The 19,393-nt window shown below is 42.9% G+C and overlaps 1 protein-coding gene across 2 annotated transcripts in view; it reads right to left on the bottom strand.

Moving 5' to 3' along the window:
* Nucleotides 1-4,837: 4,837 nt before the first annotated feature.
* Nucleotides 4,838-19,393, bottom strand: part of efna5b (ephrin-A5b) — a 124,929-nt gene continuing 110,373 nt past the window's right edge. Inside the window, exons 3-5 of one of the 2 annotated variants that reach the window (XM_080766440.1) lie at nucleotides 12,977-13,039; nucleotides 11,959-12,039; nucleotides 4,838-9,744 (exon numbers count right to left, since the gene is read on the bottom strand). In XM_080766440.1, the coding sequence (XP_080622566.1) occupies nucleotides 9,617-9,744; nucleotides 11,959-12,039; nucleotides 12,977-13,039 (272 nt within the window). In that variant the 3' untranslated portion in view covers nucleotides 4,838-9,616. The remainder of the gene's footprint in view (nucleotides 9,745-11,958; nucleotides 12,040-12,976; nucleotides 13,040-19,393) is intronic. The other variant, XM_080766441.1, reaches the window with a different exon arrangement.

Below are 19,393 nucleotides of genomic sequence, written 5' to 3'. Positions count from 1 at the left end.
CCTCGTTTCTCATCATTTTGGACCATGGGCTATAGCCCATATCGTACGGCATACTATAGCGCGCCGTTTTTCATCATTTTTGATGATTTGACAAAAATGACGAAATGACAAAAACGATGGGTTATAGCCAATGTTTTTTTAAATTTTGAAAAAGAAAGTTAGCCTCGTTTCTCATCATTTTGGACCATGGGCTATAGCCCATATCGTACGGCATACTATAGCGCGCCGTTTTTCATCATTTTTGATGATTTGACAAAAATGACGAAATGACAAAAATGATGGGTTATAGCCCATGTTTTTTGAAATTTTGAAAAAAAAAGTTAGCCTCGTTTCTCATCATTTTGGACCATGGGCTATAGCCCAAATCGTACGGCATACTATAGCGCGCCGTTTTTCATCATTTTTGATGATTTGACAAAAATGACGAAATGACAAAAACGATGGGTTATAGCCCATGTTTTTTGAAATTTTGAAAAAAAAAGTTAGCCTCGTTTCTCATCATTTTGGACCATGGGCTATAGCCCATATCGTACGGCATACTATAGCGCGCCGTTTTTCATCATTTTTGAGGATTTGAAAAAAATGAAAAAATGACAAAAACGATGGGTTATAGCCCATGTTTTTTGAAATTTTGAAAAAAAAAGTTAGCCTCGTTTCTCATCATTTTGGACCATGGGCTATAGCCCATATCGTACGGCATACTATAGCGCGCCGTGTTTCATCATTTTTGAAGATTTGAAAAAAATGACGAAATGACAAAAACGATGGGTTATAGCCCATGTTTTTTGAAATTTTGAAAAAAAAAGTTAGCCTCGTTTCTCATCATTTTGGACCATGGGCTATAGCCCATATCGTACGGCATACTATAGCGCGCCGTTTTTCATCATTTTTGATGATTTGACAAAAATGACGAAATGACAAAAACGATGGGTTATAGCCCATGTTTTTTGAAATTTTGAAAAAAACAATTAGCCTCGTTTCTCATCATTTTGGACCATGGGCTATAGCCCATATCGTACGGCATACTATAGCGCGCCGTTTTTCATCATTTTTGATGATTTGACAAAAATGACGAAATGACAAAAACGATGGGTTATAGCCCATGTTTTTTTAAATTTTGAAAAAAAAAGTTAGCCTCGTTTCTCATCATTTTGGACCATGGGCTATAGCCCATATCGTACGGCATACTATAGCGCGCCGTTTTTCATCATTTTTGAGGATTTGACAAAAATTACGAAATGACAAAAACGATGGGTTATAGCCCATGTTTTTTGAAATTTTGAAAAAAAAAGTTAGCCTCGTTTCTCATCATTTTGGACCATGGGCTATAGCCCATATCGTACGGCATACTATAGCGCGCCGTTTTTCATCATTTTTGAAGATTTGAAAAAAATGACGAAATGACAAAAACGATGGGTTATAGCCCATGTTTTTTGAAATTTTGAAAAAAAAAGTTAGCCTCGTTTCTCATCATTTTGGACCATGGGCTATAGCCCATATCGTACGGCATACTATAGCGCGCCGTTTTTCATCATTTTTGATGATTTGACAAAAATGACGAAATGACAAAAACGATGGGTTATAGCCCATGTTTTTTGAAATTTTGAAAAAAAAAAATTAGCCTCGTTTCTCATCATTTTGGACCATGGGCTATAGCCCATATCGTACGGCATACTATAGCGCGCCGTTTTTCATCATTTTTGATGATTTGACAAAAATGACGAAATGACAAAAACGATGGGTTATAGCCCATGTTTTTTTTAATTTTGAAAAAAAAAGTTAGCCTCGTTTCTCATCATTTTGGACCATGGGCTATAGCCCATATCGTACGGCATACTATAGCGCGCCGTTTTTCATCATTTTTGAGGATTTGACAAAAATGACGAAATGACAAAAACGATGGGTTATAGCCCATGTTTTTTGAAATTTTGAAAAAAAAAGTTAGCCTCGTTTCTCATCATTTTGGACCATGGGCTATAGCCCATATCGTACGGCATACTATAGCGCGCCGTTTTTCATCATTTTTGAAGATTTGAAAAAAATGACGAAATGACAAAAACGATGGGTTATAGCCCATGTTTTTTGAAATTTTGAAAAAAAAAGTTAGCCTCGTTTCTCATCATTTTGGACCATGGGCTATAGCCCATATCGTACGGCATACTATAGCGCGCCGTTTTTCATCATTTTTGAAGATTTGAAAAAAATGACGAAATGACAAAAACGATGGGTTATAGCCCATGTTTTTTGAAATTTTGAAAAAAAAAGTTAGCCTCGTTTCTCATCATTTTGGACCATGGGCTATAGCCCATATCGTACGGCATACTATAGCGCGCCGTTTTTCATTATTTTTGATGATTTGACAAAAATGACGAAATGACAAAAACGATGGGTTATAGCCCATGTTTTTTTTTAATTTTGAAAAAAAAAGTTAGCCTCGTTTCTCATCATTTTGGACCATGGGCTATAGCCCATATCGTACGGAATGGAAATGGAAATTGCGGAAATTGCGGAAATGCGGAAATGGAAATTGCGGAAATTGCGGAAATGGTAATTGCGGAAATGGTGGAAATGGTGGAAATGGAAATTGCGGAAATTGCGGAAATGGAAATTGAGGAAATGGAAATTGCGGAAATTGCGGAAATGGAAATTGCGGAAATTGCGAAAATGGTAATTGCGGAAATTGCTCTTCACTTATAGCTATCTATTTTCAGGTAGATTGTTTTATTTTACTCAGTCAGCCATATCACTACTCTTTTTTTTTCATGAAAAAGGTCCTAGCTGGGTAATCTATTTTCAGGCAAATTGTGTTTTTTGTATTTTATTTTACTCAGCCATAACAATTTATTTTCTGTTAACCAACTTGCTGGCTGGCAGGCAGGCAGACAGCTACTCATAGACAGGCAGACAGACAGACAGCTACTCATGGAGAATTGGACAGGCAGGCAGTCAGACAGCTACTCATAGACAGGCAGACAGACAGCTACTCATGGACAATTAGGCAGGCAGGCAGACAGCTACTCAGACAGGCAGACAGACAGCTACTTATGGACAATTGGACAGGCAGGCAGGCAGACAGACAGCTACTCATAGACAGGCAGACAGTAAGACAGCTACTCATTGACAGACAGACAAATAACTACTCATGGACAGACAGACAGACAGACAGGCAGGCAGGCAGGCAAAGAGCTACTCATGTTATGTTATTATGTTATTATAACAGCTACTCATGTTATGTGCAATAATTTGTGCAGTTATGGAAACAGCTCTTTGTGTTTATGCAAGAAAATGTAACACATTTATTTATTTACATATTGTGTGCATGCACATTGTACTTTGATACATTTTGCGAAAATAAAGCAATTGAAAGAGAGAAGTTATCAAGTATCATTAATGTCGTAATTTTATCTACTGGCCCCTGGCCCCTTGCCATTTTTGTAATGTGGCCCACAGGTAAATCTATTTGAGTATCCCTGCCCTAACATGTGCCATACAAGATTCCAGGCTGCTTTCATTTGATATAATCCTCTCTGTAATCCACATGTTCAGATCACAGACAGAGAGCAGAGCTTAAAGTCACATTTCACTAATCATCAGCAAGACATTGCCAGGTTCTTAACCTCCTATTGGTATTTCAGGGTGCCTCCCCCCTGCCTCATCTCTGGTCCTCTGGGCGGTCTGAATGTGAGTCTAATTACCAGAGATAATGGCGGGTGAAGCGAAATGTCACTGATGGGGTCCAGCAGGTTATTAGGTGACCTCATTAGTGCCCAAATTAATTGAAAGCAGGTCTTAGGTATTATTCTGGTACTGATGGATGTTGCTTTCTCAATCTCTCTTGTGAGTCTGTGGCTCCTAAAGATAGACCACATTATGTTTTAGGCGCTGACAAGAGAAGAGAGGTAAAAAAAAAGAAAGGGTGGTGGGGGGTGGGAAAGCGTGAAAATGAGGAAAAGAAAAGGGTTTTGTGTGCATACTGTACTGTTCATACACATGCAGCCTCCATCCATCACGGTTTGAACTGTTTCGATGCAGCATGGGATGACACATGATGGAAGATAACCACTCCATTGTCAGGGGATTATGTTCATTCTATCTGCAAATTACTGTGGCTGCATTCACTGGCAATCACTTCATATTCAATGCTCTCACAAATTGGTCCACAGCACAGCCACACCCGTGTTTAAATGTTAACGCCACACACTTAACCACATTAACCTCACTATTTTGAGCATGCCATTATAGTCCAAAATCTTAAAATCTTCTAAAAGAAAAGGCATGTATGTACAGTAGATATATTGTAAGCTCATGATGCATCACATTGCTTACGTGGTGAGCTTTATATTTGCTAAAACGACACACACACAAAGTATAAATCAGGCTAAACTGGCAAAGTTTGTTATGATGTGTTGACAGCCATTGATACGTCATTTCAATCCAATGCACAGACCGCCATTGTATCGTACAGTATACGTGTTTTGGTTTTCAGTGTTTCTGATAGAAGGCGCTCTTCCACAACCTGTGAGTTAACCTGGGACTTCTGAAGAAGAGGACACTAACGTGATCACAACAAATCCGAGCCGGTTCAGTTTAATATGTGAAAACAAGCTATATTCATCTGCCAATAAGTGAAGAACGGAAGATCGGACTAACTCACTATTTTCCAATGAAAGTGGAGACTCTCTTCTTTCTTTTGAGGTATTTGGTTTACATAGTCGTAGAACAAAATATTCTGTGCAAACAAGAACGAAAACTCTGGCAGTAAATGAGTTAAAGTGTCTGCTGTCCCTCTTCCCAATGAGTCAAACGAAAAGCAAAGACAGTGATACAACCATCAAAGCAATGTATTTCCATTTTTATTAATATTATTCATACTTGCTCAGACACGTGTATATACAAATACAGACTGTTCGATTTTTCTTTTTTTTGTTTTGTTTTGTTCAGGTTTATATACTGGAAAAGAGCAGGACAGAAATGATTCCCTGCCAGGGCAAATTAGTGGGGGTTGGTTGTGGGATTTCAAGGTGGTATAGGGAAGAAAGCAGGGCGGTCAGAGGGTTGGTGTCACTTGGTGGAGCTTGTAGAATCACGAGCAGAATGGAACTGGACACAGATTCATGAGCAAATTAACAAGTTGTTCCTCAGTACATTAGGGGAACTGGTGAGCAGAGCAGAGATCCTGGATCAATGATAAGATTTAACCTCCCCCAGTAACAATCAAGTTAAGGTTGTTTAGGTTGTCTTTTTTTGGGGGGGGGATGCGCTAATCCTTAAACTGTGCCCAGGACCGACATCTACCCGGGGACAAGTGTTTAAAACGAGAGAGAAAGCGAAGGGCCCCGTTGTGGCCTCTGAGACGCCAGCAGCCATTCCGTGTAAGAGGACAATGGCAGAGAGCGCCTCCTACACGGAGTGGAAGTCGCTGTGGTCGAGGCTGGGGATGGGGGCTAAGGCATGGGAAACACTCTTCGTTGCCAAAGAGGGCTGCCGCTTCCCATTCACTGCGGCAACAGCAAATGAGACACACACATACACACGCTTATATACACGCACTTTCTCTCACAGCAATTCTCACACTGGAATACATTCATACACCGATGCGCGCACACTCAAACACCTCCATAGTAGGGAGAAAAGAAAACGAATAGAAGAGACAGAGTGCCACAACATCGGATGAATTCAGTTGAAGGGTACAGAAAGAGTCATTCTTAGGAAAAAACGATGAGGTTCTTTTCAATTATAAATGGCCGACCCCCACCGTTTACTTCACAACAAAGGTTTGTGTTATGTACATTTTGTCTGTCACTACACAGCTTAATGACATCACTCTCAAATGGGGATGCAGAAACACACAACATGATAGTGGTCAGAAAATCTAACACAGTTTAAAAGAAAAAACTAAACGTAACACTACGGTGTGAAAAGAAAGCACTCATCTTTTTTGAACATTTTTGTTGTCTTTTTTTTCTCCTTTTTACATGTTATCAAGTTCATGCGCATGCCACATTATGAAACTGGCAAGATCCTTCAATTTAAAAGCCAACAGTCCACTCATGGCAGAACATGCTTTCAAACACTGAAGGCAAAAAAAGCACAAATACACCGTCCGTCTAGTCCATGACTTGTCTTTCCTGATGGATCCTTGTGTGAAGAGATGGCGAAGTTTGGTGATTGGTTTGAAACATGTTACAGGTGAGGCCCTCATTGGCTAAAAAGTCCAGTAGGCTATTCTGTACACGGGCGTGTGCACAGCTGTCCGAGGTCTTCCAACTCAGTGATAGCTCAAAGAATCATTAGGCATTGAGGATCAAAGCACACAATGCAATGTTTAAGGACAGTACACTCCGCAAAATCCAGAGATACCATATTCTTTTTTTTTTTTTTAGAAAAGACATAAGAACCAAATTAATACTTTAATATCAAACACTATTTACATCAAGAAGTTTTGCTAATAATAATAATAGTCATCATCATTACAATAATAATTATACAGTTTTAACAATGAAGTGTCTCGTCTTTTTCTTTTTGCCCTCCAGAAAGGTACAAAAACTGTTACTAACCCCTAACACTACATGTTATATGGTTGACTACCTCATGGATACACGGTATCCAGTTTACAAGTAGATCCTCATTTCCCAGGTTAAGGTGTGTGTACAGAATAAACCATGGTAATAAGAGCAATAATGACAAAGAGTAATATTGGTAACTATAAGAGTACAATTGAAGCTGGTTTTCTGAGAAAAGTATAGTGTTGAGGATAATTTAGACAAAAGTGACAGATTTTCAACTGAAAAAATTACGCTCTTTTCAGTTGAATACATGTCATTTTTGTTGAGCAACAAGGTCTTGTGACAACATATAAATTAGCCTTTATTCTGCTGACAAGCGTCCATTTAGAATCGTACGCTCATTCCCTGTGGTGATCTCCTGAATATTAGTACCTCATGGCCTCATCTCCTATTACCCCCAACGCTGAGCTGCTATTCTACTATAATAGCATTGTTACCATTGTACAAAAACAAATGGCCAAAAGCATACGCAACTCTTCAGGGGGAAATAGAAAAGCGGACAAAAAAGGGAGAGAAAAGAAAAAAATGGAGAAAGACTCAAACTGAACAAAACAAAACAGTATAAGCTTTTAGAGATTGACCTGGATTGAATTTCCTAAAATAATTATGTGGTTTTAGTATATTTTTGTTTGTGTGTTTGTTTATTTGTTTGTTTGTTTACTGTTGCATTGTCTTGATACAGTACACACTCTCCCAACAACCACCTACCAATGTCTTTGTCTCAGTGCATCTCCCTTTCATTTCATCCTATCTCCTTCACTCACCAATTCTCTCTAACTGCAAGGTCACTGGCGCTTTAAACCCCCCCCCCCCCCCCCTCCTACCCACACCTCCCATGGTGAAATATACACTTCCCTCCCGAGACCCCCCAAGCCTTCCACCATCTATTTTTAATACCAGAAATAACTCCCTTTGCCACAACATGGGGTCCACATGCCTGTCATTTTGAACCTCATTAAAGAGTCACTTAAACCGGTAACACTAGGAGCTGGAGCCAGGACCGCAATCTTTCCTCTGATCCTCTTCTCTTCCTATTTCTCTTTTTCTATCTACCTTTCCAAACCAATCCGTTCCCCATTTCTCACACAATGGGCAGCTCTGACGGAAAACCTGTTTCAACAAACTTAATTTGTGTACGTGTCCGTCCCTTTCTCTCTCTTTTTTCTTTTTTTTTAGGATGGAGGGAAGGGGTCAAAAAAGGCCTTGCATTAAAAAATAAAAAAGACATCTTCCATTATGCAAATGTTCTGCGTGGGTCTGTGGCTGAAGGAATCTGAATGTCATTATCGCACAATGAACTCCTGTGAATGCAAGTGCTAACATAAACCTCGTCCAAACTAAACTGAACCATGCACGGTCTCAACGTGAAAGGTTATTTTATCCATTTAACATAATACGTTCTCAGCTGATTGGGGCTATGTGTCAGTCGGGCTAATGGTGCCAGCCGGCGGTGCAGAGACTGTCGGCTGCACTCGACATGGTGCTGTGCTGCTACATGTGAGGACCATTTGACTAATGTTTGATGAGCATGAGGTTAGAGTTGAAGGCTGTGGTTACGCTTGAGAGCAAAACGCTCACGGAAATGTGCGCTCACGGACACTCGGGCTATACTTTCCCATGACCACAATTATAATCCTCCCTCAAAAAAAGATATCCATCAAAAAAACGAGAGATGAAAATATCTGTCTGCGGCGTTTAGCAGCGCCAGTGAGTGTAATGTTTAAAATATTTTAAGTTGAATCGTTTCCATACGCTTTTCTCTTTTCTTACAATCTGAATCACTTCAGCAGAAACTGTGAAGAGACAAAGATAAAGCAGACGCAATATGTTCATGTGACTGTTGTTAATACCGGCAAATACTCAACAAAAGAGCAATTACAGACTGACTCAGTGAACAAAGCATAAAATGACACTGTAAGTGTGGCTGTGAAATTGCATGATCAACTTTCAAAAGGCATTGATCTTCCATCCCAGTAACTATCCACAAAGTGTCTGTTGAGAAAGTTATAATTTGACTTTGTTTGTGAGTCAGTGGGAGCCGAGAGCCTTGAAATGTTTTATTGAGCGGGCCGGCACGCTCTGCACACTACAGACGTCTAATGACAAGATGCCCTCATCAGAGCAACCACAAGATGCTTAAGGCTGCTTTAACCAATTTAACTCCCTCTGGTCAAGACTAGTGTGTTTGCCTGGAACTTGTTTAACCATAAAGAAAAGTATTATTTTGAAAACCAACGGAATTCTGGAAGTTGGATGTATGCCACATGATGTGTTTCATGACCTACGATCAATACCATCCATCACGTTCAATTTAAACTTAGACCGAGCAATGTGGCGGTGGAAAGGCTTCTTGGGGAGGTCTTGATGACAACTATCTGAATCTTCTTGTGCAACAACCATTTCTACAACCTAGTATCTTTAACGTTCCTACAGCGTGCTGCTGTTAAGGTTTACAACCTAATACGATAGCTACTGCCATAGAGTGTTAGTGTAGTGGCAGGTTTGTTTTCTCTAGTTAACTGTGTGTACGCATGTACAAGTGTGTGTGCATTTGTGTGTGCGTGTGTGTGTGTGTGTGTGTGTGTGTGTGTGTGTGTGTGTGTGTGTGCATGTGTGTGTGCGTGCGTGCGTGTGCTCGCTCGCATGCTTGTGTATGCGTGCGTGCGTGTAAATATCAGTGCTGCAATGACATGGCGTAGGCATGACATAAAGGGATGTCAAAAGACACGGGAAAAGAAGAATCGCTAAGTGTGAAAAAACGGGATTTGGCATCTTAGTTGGAGATTAAAGAGCGGGAACTGTTTTTCCCACTTCCAACGTCAGCTTTTTTTTTTCCTTTTCTTTTTTCAACACAGACGGAGAAAGACCACTTAAATATTATATGAAAACAAAAAATATATAGAGGGATCCTTGAGAAGCCCACTCTGATGTCCCATCTACAGTAAATCCCCAATTCTCTTCACCAAAACCCCACCCTGTCCCTGCAACCCCAGCATTGGGCAGATTCAGGCCGCACCAGGTATAATTCCCCTCCAGGAAAGAGGGAGGCGCTATAAGGTGAAGAGTGTTGATAGGCAAACCAGCAGTGCAGCCAGTAGTGGACTTGCTATCCGCAGGTGTGGTGCAGCGTTCGTTGCGTCGCTTCGGGAAGGCTCAGCTGATTCATGACTGGTGTCATCTAAAGATAACAAGAACAAGAAAATAAATTAGTCAATATTTATAGCGCACAAGTCTTTTTATGAATAATTACAATTTTAACGGTTTGTTTTTCAACAGTAAATGCTAACGGTATCAAGAGGCACTTTGTTAAGAGTAACCAATTCATTTGTCAAGCTACAGTATAGTACTATTCCCCTTTCTCTTGTGATAACTATCAGTGCCTAGTGTAATCTGTAAAACATGCAGATAAGAGGCATGAATAAAATGGAACCAGTGGTGCCGCTGTTCTAGTCCATATAAGACAGCTATCCAGTAAACTAATCCTCGTATATGCTGACTCCCGGGCAGCAGTAAGCTGGTTGGGCCTGTACTCGTAAATTTTCTTAAAACAGGATACGTAAACTGAAACCCAGGTTTGTTTTGTCTCATGACCTGGACAGTGAACCTATAAGCCGGCGCTCTCACTGTGAGAGACATTATGAATGTGCACACACGGTGAGCTATGTCCTCTGTCTGCCTGGCTTCACCATCAGTACCTATGCACTGCAATGAGTCTGCTGTACCGTGGGGGAAAGGGTTGACCGTGCACGGGGCACACACATGACAAACAGATTAAGTACAGGCAGGCAGTGGAGGACATCGCAATGGACATGTGAATAATAATCAGACTCTGGGGGCACAATGTGGTACATGAAATAAGATAAGAGGTGAATGAATATGTTTATGTGAAGTGGGGTTTATAGGAGGAGACAGACCGACAGACAGGAGCAGGCAGGTTAGCGAGGCACACCGCGAAGCAGCCAGCCACACACGGAGACTGAAAAGGAGGCGAAAAGCAGGCAAAAAGAGGCACAGGACGAGAGAGGAGAAAAACAGGTTGTGGAGCAGGAAGACAGACGGGCAAGTCGCAGGCTCAGAAAGGTGCCCTGGGATCTGGCCTTAATAAATCAAACCTAACCCCCTGTTCTGAAGCCATGTGCAGTGTGTGTGTGTGTGTGTGTGTGTGTGTGTGTGTGTGTGTGTGTATGTGTGTGTGTGTGTGTGTGTGTGTGTGTGTGCATGCATGCATGCGTGTATGTGGGTACAGTATGTGCATGCCAGTAGACGTATATGCGAGTGTACCATTGTGTGCACGTGTTCAAGTGCGTATTGTGTGTGTGTGTGTGTGTGTGTGTGTGTGTGCACACACCCCCCCCCCATAGATCAGTGAGGTGACAGCTTGTGATAAACCCTGAACACCAGACCAAACCGCTGCCATGTAGAAATACTGAAAATTTAATATTCTCAGAATCCAAGACTCATACAAAAAATGACCACTTTGGAAAAGCTATAATTACTAATGCCATGTCAAATTCATTTCAAAAAGCTCCGTTTGAAGTGATTAATGTGCTTTTGATGTGTACTTGACAGTCTTTTGATGTGTACTTAACAGTTTTTTGATGTGTACTTGACAGTCTTTTGATGTGTACTTGACAGTCTTTTGATGTGTACTTGACAGTCTTTTGATGTGTACTTGACAGTCTTTTGATGTGTACTTGACAGTCTTTTGATGTGTACTTGACAGTCTTTTGATGTGTACTTGACAGTCTTTTGATGTGTACTTGACAGTCGCTGATGTATTATCCCATTGAGGCAGTGCTTGTGTTGTTTCAGTCCGAGGGGATGTGGGGAGGCGTGGGGGGGGGGGGGGGGGGGGGGGGAGTCCGGGGAGTGAGGAGGCAGCATGTGGAGGCCAAGGGGGGTCTCAGTTCAGTGGCTATAGGGTTAGACTCATGTAGGAAGCCGCAATAATGCCATGTGTTCTGAGTGCAGCAGACATTGCTCACGCGATGCCATGAAATGACTAATAACAGTTAGTCTACGTGGGACTGACAGGGAGCGCGGCGAGCAGCTGCCAAGCTAAAGCAACAACATGCCGTGTAGTAAACGACTTTACCGACACCAAATCAAAAACACGTTGAAAATGTTGCAACATTCCCAATAGGGGTCACAAAATAAAAACAAAGCCGTTTGTGAGTTTTGACAAGAAATGGCATGACGCGGTTATGTAGTTATCACCATGCAATGAAGGATGCGACCAATCACCAAGCAGGCAAGAAGTGCATGACAGGGGGCTGGTGAGCAGGGATTGGCTCATAGAGAAATGGGGGGGGTGTACAGGAAGAAAAGGAGGACAAACAGATGCATGGAAAACATAATGTCAGGAATCGTAGGAGCAGGAAGCCATACTAACCTCGTGGTTCTAATGAATTGTCTACTTTGTCGTTTACGTCAAAAACGCGGTCATGTACGCCTATAGTTTTCACACAGTTGTCTACAATAGAAAACACAGGGGAGAGTGAGAGATCATTAGAGGTAAGCCAAATAGGTTAGTGACATTTGAAGCCCCACCCTTCCCCTTTGACCACCCCCCCCCCCCCCCCCCACCCCCACCCCCCACCCTTGGCCTTGAAATCAAACATTCCAAGCAACAAAGCTCATGGCAACATTCACATGAAGTATGCAGTGTAAGAGATCTTTACTCAATGTGTACTGTAAATATATAGCCTACTGTATATCAATGTGGTTAAGGCAGGAAACCTTGTATGTCCAACATCATTACTCTTCAGGAAATGAAAAAAATAACCTGTGTTCCATTGGATCAAAGACGTTATGTATTATTTAGTCACAAGCTCTTTTTAGCTAGTTGTTTCTAAACTGAAAGACCTGAGAGACCACTTTCATCCTTGTATCCCTAGGGTTGGCATCCCTATTTTGTGCCTGTCATTATAGGTGGAACTCTTCCACGTGAAAACAGCAGATCTACTAACAGTACAAGCTCACAACGTGTCACAATGTGACATGTTTGTGAGTTTGTAGAACTGCTATTTTCCCTAACCTTTCTGCGACCGGCCGCCATACGACAGAGTAAAAAATAGGGCATCGATTTATGAAGGAGAAATAAAACATAAAACAAAGGAGTAAATGTGGGAATACAAGGCTTCTGTCCAACAGCAGTGATATAAATATGATACTGTTCATGTTTCCAACAAAATGTCTGGTCAAATTATTTTCTTGTCCATATCAAAAGCAAGGTAAAAGCAAGTTGTGACAAATGAGTGGGACATGTTGAACAATTAAGCAAGAGGTCATTCAGGAGGCACTGAAGTAACCAGAGATATAAGACACGTCAACGTCATCATTGTTTCTGTCCAGACACATCATTCAACAGGCTATATTCCAGAGTCCTCGGTCGCATGCGGAAGTCTTACTTGCTGGCCGGACGAAAACTTTCAGCTTCAGGCACGTTTTTCTCCCGTCGGCGATGGTGGAGGCTGAAACAAACAAACACATCAGACAAGGGTGTGTTAATTACACAGAGACTCAACGAGGGTGTGTTAATTACACAGAGACTCTACGAGATTTAGAAATAAGACATTACATCTTCTTTCTTCACTTACAACGAGGTCACTTTGTGTTCAACATTTTCATTTCAGCATAACAGTTTTAACCGAGACGTGTTTTTCAACCCTCAGTCTGTCTCCGGAGAGGAGAGAGAGAGAGCGCGCACGAGAGAGAGAGAGAGAGAGAGAGAGAGAGAGAGAGAGAGAGAGAGAAAGAAATGGTCCATATACTTAATTACGGTCATGCTGACTCTTAAGTGGATTTGGTAGGGTTAGTCATGGTGGTTGACGAATTATGGCATTCAGGCAAAGCATTTACAGATGTGTTGGTGGTGTAAAGTAACAGAGTACATAATATACTCAAGTGTTGTACTTAAGTACAATTTTGAGGTGCTTTTACGTTACTGGAGTATTTCCATTTTTGATACTTTATACTTCTACTCCACTGCACCTCAGAGGCAAATATATTACTTTTTACTTCACTACAAGACAGCTTTAGTTAGGGTTCTCAACCGTAGGTCGCGACCCCTTGGGGTCGCAAAATTATTCTGGGGGGGTCCCCAAATTATTTTCAAAAGGGAAAAAAAGGAAATTAAGAGTTTACATAATACACGTAGTACATGCATACATTTCCTTAATGATTATATCTGTTTCAGTATTCATTTATGATATATTTTCTCTATTATTAAGGTTGTTTTTGCAGTCAGTTTGTATTGGGGTGGGGAGGGGTCGCTATACATGGCCAAAGCATTTCCGGAGGTCCCCAGCCAAAAAGGTTGAGCACGCCTGAGTTAGCCTACTAGTTACTTTGCAGATTTTGATTATTATTGCAAAAAAATACATTAACCACTTCAGCCCTGTATATTATGGCAACATATAGTGAGCTTGTAGTTATTTTCAAAAGATTATTGGTTTTTTTATACATTTGAAAAACGGATTACTCTACATGAGTACTTTTACGTTTGCTACATGAGTACTTTTACGTTTGGTACTTTAAATACTTTAACTCAAGTAAATGTTGAATACCAAACTTATACTGGTCGGTATTTGTACGTTGTGGTATTGATTGAAGTTAATAAAAAAATGGAGTAGGCCTACTACTAGTGGCGAAGCATTTACAGTTGTGTGTTGGGACATTGTTTCGGGGCAGAGAGCTCTGCTAGTGCTACACACAGTCAAACTGTTTGAACGTTAAGACTCTACAGCTGACGTACGGCTGCTAGCTTGTTATAGGTGCCATGTCAAAAACGACAGTTGTGGAGCGCTCAAACTTGTAAGAACTGTTCCTGGATGTCCTGTTCACGGATTACGTCGACTCCTGAGAGTTTTCCCGAGGAACACAGGGTGTGCTTTGCACGTTTATAGTTTGTGTGTGTGTGTGTGTATGTGTGTGTGTGTGCGCGCGCGTGCATGTGTGTGTGTTTGTGGTTGCTGTCAGGAAGAAACTTCCTTTCCTGTCAGACCCATGGGGTGTGAATCTGTGAGCGTCTGCCGGCAGCATGCAGAGGTTTAGCAACCATAGTGGTTGCATCCTACCCCCTAAAAATATCCACTGCTGAAGGGTGTTGTGTGTGCCTATTTAATTTTGACTCTGTGTGTGTGTGTGTGTGTGTGTGTGTGTGTGTGTGTGTGTGTGTGTGTGTGTGTGTGTGCGCTGCTGTGCGTGCGTGTGCACTGTATATAAGCGTGGTTGACCACTAATGGTGTTGTGGTGAGGCACCAGGTGCGTCTCCTGTAGACAAGGATTGGGGTCAAACACGAGTCAGTCGGACCGCGTTCTTGTGTGCAGACCCCATCCATCACGGCTTGAGAACACGGTTTAAAAATACACGTTGCCGTCTTGTGTCAAGACCCCGTATCAAATGGGGGGAGCAGCTCGGAGCGCTTTTTTCCCACACTCGTTTTCACGACAGTAACATTTACTTTTGAACCTTTGCTATCTTTTTTTTTTCTTTTGCTCCAACCATTGAGAGCAGAGCAGCCGTTACTACTGTATACTAAAGTTGTCTTTTGGGCACCATTTTGTGTCTTGCGTGGATCGTTCCCCCTGGCAGCAGCAGTGAAGCCAAGCATTTCCAAGGGCCACCATTTGGGATCTGTCAACTCCTCTGCAGTGATCCTTAACCTACCCCTGCCCCGCCCCCCGGCCCCTTCCTCCCCTCCACTCCCAGCTGCGTCCCCTCTTTGCTCTTCTGTCAGCATGGCCAGATCCATTCATCAAAGCTCAAATGACTTGCAAGACGGTGCCCTCGACGCACGCACACACGCACACAAAGACATGCGAGCACGCACACACACACACACAAACCCAACACATTTCCAGGACCAGAACTGTCTAGTGTCTAGTCACGTTGGCTTGAACTGCTCCCCCATCGCTCCGTCTGTCTGCGTTGTTTTTGTTTCTTACATTCATACAGTCTCCGTGCACACACCGTGCTCTGGGCATGTAATCAGCGTTGCCCGTGCATTCATTTGATTTGATGAAGGAAAACAAGGACAATGTTGAGGCAGTGGAAAAGCCATAGGGGACGTGTTCATTTTGACAATGGGAAAAGAGACGAGATGAGAGATGAAATGTATTCCTTCTGGCTTGTGCTTTTCTTTCCTTTTCTCTCCGTCCCTTCGTTTAGGGTTTTTTCCTTCCCCTGTTGCCTATAGCACTCTTCCACGGCCTATACCGCATGTTCTCTCTCTCTTCTCTCTGTCTGTCTTTGGTTTCGCCGCCTCCTCCTCTCCAGCCCTCGCTGCCTCGCTTGCCTCTCGACCCCGGCCGTTGCCACTTTAATGTTGTCGGTATACATCGCCCTGTGTCAGTGGTGATCGGAGATCAGATGCTCTTTTTCACATCTCTGCTCATATTCAGCATGATGCAGGGGAAGTGAAGAGGAGGAGAGAGGGGGGGGGGGGGGGAGAGAACCTTATTAATTTGGTGCGGAGGCAGCCCGGTGACACTCTAATGAACCTTGGCCGCCCTCCCTCACCCACACACGCGCACAGTTTACATCACTCCAATCCTCTCACTCGCCCTACTTCTCTCGCTCACTCGACTGCACTCTCCTCCCGTTCTCTCAATCTGTTAGTCATGTCATTGTCCCCTCGCACTGTGCATGAACACGCTTGCATACACGCACGCACACGCGCACACGCACACGCACACGCACACACACACACACACACACACACACACACACACACACACACACACACACACACACACACCACACACACATACACACACACACACACCTCCAGATGTCTTCTCTTCATCACCGGGTGTGGGCAGAGCCCAGTCAGGGCTATCGACACCAGCCACTTAGCAGAGGCAGCTGATCAAGGAGACGCACGGCCCTGATGAAAACGGCACTGAGCATGTGGAAGCCCCCGCCTGACGGTGACAGTCACACTGAGCATGTGGAAGCCCCCGCCTAACGATGACAGTCACACTGAGCATGTGGAAGCCCCCGCCTAACGGTGACAGTCACACTGAGCATGTGGAAGCCCCCGCCTGATGATGACAGTCACACTGAGCATGTGGAAGCCCCCGCCTGATGATGACAGTCACACTGAGCATGTGGAAGCCCCGCCTGATGATGACGGTCACACTGAGCATGTGGAAGCCCCCGCCTGATGATGACAGTCACACTGAGCATGTGGAAGCCCCCGCCTAACGATGACAGTCGTGAGGCCGATCTGATGTTTCTATGTTGAGCCACTCATTAACAGGCTGTCCACCTCCCACACAAAAGAGAAACGGTGGCTCTTTTACAGAAAAAACACTAACGTGGTTCAATCGTTCGTGCTAAAGTATACGAGCTCAATAGCCATGAACAAATTACAGTTATATACATTACATTTGTCAATTTGTGACTTTTTCAGGGAAGGCAGTAAATACATGTATGTATTTAATAGTAAGTAATACGTGTAAACAGAGTTCCATTTCCTCAATGCTGCTATACTATGTAACACTGTTCAAATCTGCATAATGTAGTAAAAGCCAAGTTAGGGAGTTAAAATGGAGTGGAACAACAGTGGAACACACATGGTTGCTGTAGAGGCGTGCTGCAGCATTACTGCCTAAGAGAACTTCAGCTTCAGCACCACATTCCTTTCATGGTAGCTGCCCTTCATTCTCAGGGCCTCGCACGAGGCACCCCGACCCTATAGCCGTCCGCACCAGTGCCCGTTTATTTTGGATTAGCATGCTGCAGAGGGCCAGCTTATTGTTCTTGTCAGCCCGTAACATCAACACCTGCTATTCTGGTTCCCATCAGGGCCCGCAGCTCTCAGCCATCAATCCATCTGGGCCCTGGGCGACTGTAAGCCACTCTGAAGGGCATGGAGCCCTGAAGAGATGGCCCAAAAAACAGGGGGGCCGACTTGGGTTACTCCTCCGACCCATGTCCCCTGGCCAGTAATGGCCAGTCCCCTCAGTGCACTGCATTATGCAGCGGCATTAACCCATTCTGACCTGAGATCAGATTATATAAATGTCTTCTACACGCTGACAGTTTTCTGAAAAAGCTATGTTTCTATGTCAGTCGTTCTTCGTTTTTTTTTAAATAGCAGACCTACAAGCTCGTAGCGCGCCACTCGGTGGCACACTATGAGCTTGTAGATCTGCTATTTTTCAATAGCTAAAGCATGACATAATGCTATAACACAAAAAGGGGTTCCCGCCCAAAATGGCTTAAGGCAAATGGAATGAAGCAGAATCCAATTACAAAAGAACAAACAGGTGGGCTCAGTGCGGCTTAGGAGCGGTATTGTTTCAATCTCAGCCCGAGCCAAGCCACATTCACAACTGTAATGTTATCTGGATAACACGTTTCCTCTGGCTTGCAATAGAAGATCAGACAGCACGTCCCCTGTGAGGACATTAAAAAAAACTAGGGACAGGGACAATGAAAAGCTAAAGTTGACTAAACAGATGATTGGTTTTGTTTAGTTCTACCTATAATTTTAGGAGCCATAGCAACACAGCTTGATACAGTAGATACAGTATATCCTCTTTGAGCTGGTCTAAAGAGGCCTGTTATTTTCCATGAGTTTAGATGAAACCCAGAGGTATCTGTAGGGGCCGTCACGGTCACTGAACCGTTGCCAGGCTTTGGCATTCCGACACAACCACAAGGCTTAATGCAATACCACAGATTAGTGAACGAAATGAGACAATTGGCTTAAAATAATTGTTAAGGACTGAAAGTCACACAGATACAATTCTGCTGTGATATGATCATCTGGCTGTCTCGACAGGAAGGAAACCATCAGCCAAAAATGATGTTTATGCACACATCATCTTGGACATGCCACATGTTGTGTCCTGTAACTCCAGACCCAACCATTTCTTTGGCTCGATTAAAGAAGGCATCATAGTTTGAGTTTAAGTGATGCAATCACCAAGCGCCGGTCTTCAATAAAGACACAGGTGTGCGACATAAAGTCACCAAGCCGGCTGCACCATGGAGGGTTGGAGGAACCCTAGGTGGTGGGCAGGAACGTCATGAAAACTATGAACACTTGACTAGTGTTCCGCTATTACAATTCTCCATAATGCTAACCTTTTGTGTTTTTTCGTAAACCAATGTACTACAGTATACAAAAGCATCAAGTAGCGTTTTGAGGTTGTCGATCGTGATCTGCTTAGTTTTGCTACTTTTGTAATTAGCAAAGTAACACATTTGGACATAGTGAGGTTTCAACCGGACAGCGACGATATCTAAAAACGTGCTCTTTTACATATCAATCAATTACAAAGCTCATGAAAACCAGTAATTAAGCAAACCAACAAAATGTTTTATGTGGCAGCTATCCTTCACCGAACAACCTCTTAATTTCTTCTTCGTATGTGTTCATGTGACTGGATGCAGCATTAACAGTACAGTGTTAGCCTGCCTCCCATCTCCTTTGCTCTCCAGCTGCCTTCAATAATGTCACTCTAAGTCTTTGATCCCAGCTCGTTTGTTAGGATGGGACGGGTTAAATCTGAATGCCCTGCAACTCTCTGTCCGGCGGATAGGATTCCGATAGCTGTCCCCCATGCCGGCCCACTGAAAAACAAGCCCTCTGGCTCTGTTGTCTTTGATTTACCAGGATTACCTTGCTGCACACAAACCTAGTTTGAGTTTACAAAGTAAAATCCAGGGCGATGAAGACAAACACGTGTCCAGGCCCGCACGCAGGCAGCGAACACACGCACACACGCACACACACACACACACACACACACACACCAAAAGTTCCAAAATGATTTTTTTCCATCAAACTAATGAGATATATTACATATTA

This window comes from Protomyctophum bolini, assembly GCF_963924005.1.
Source record: "Protomyctophum bolini genome assembly, chromosome: 6".
NCBI classification, from domain to species: Eukaryota; Metazoa; Chordata; class Actinopteri; order Myctophiformes; family Myctophidae; genus Protomyctophum; species Protomyctophum bolini.
The sequence above is the reverse complement of the archived record's forward strand: the minus strand, read 5'-3'. Positions and strand labels throughout refer to the sequence as shown.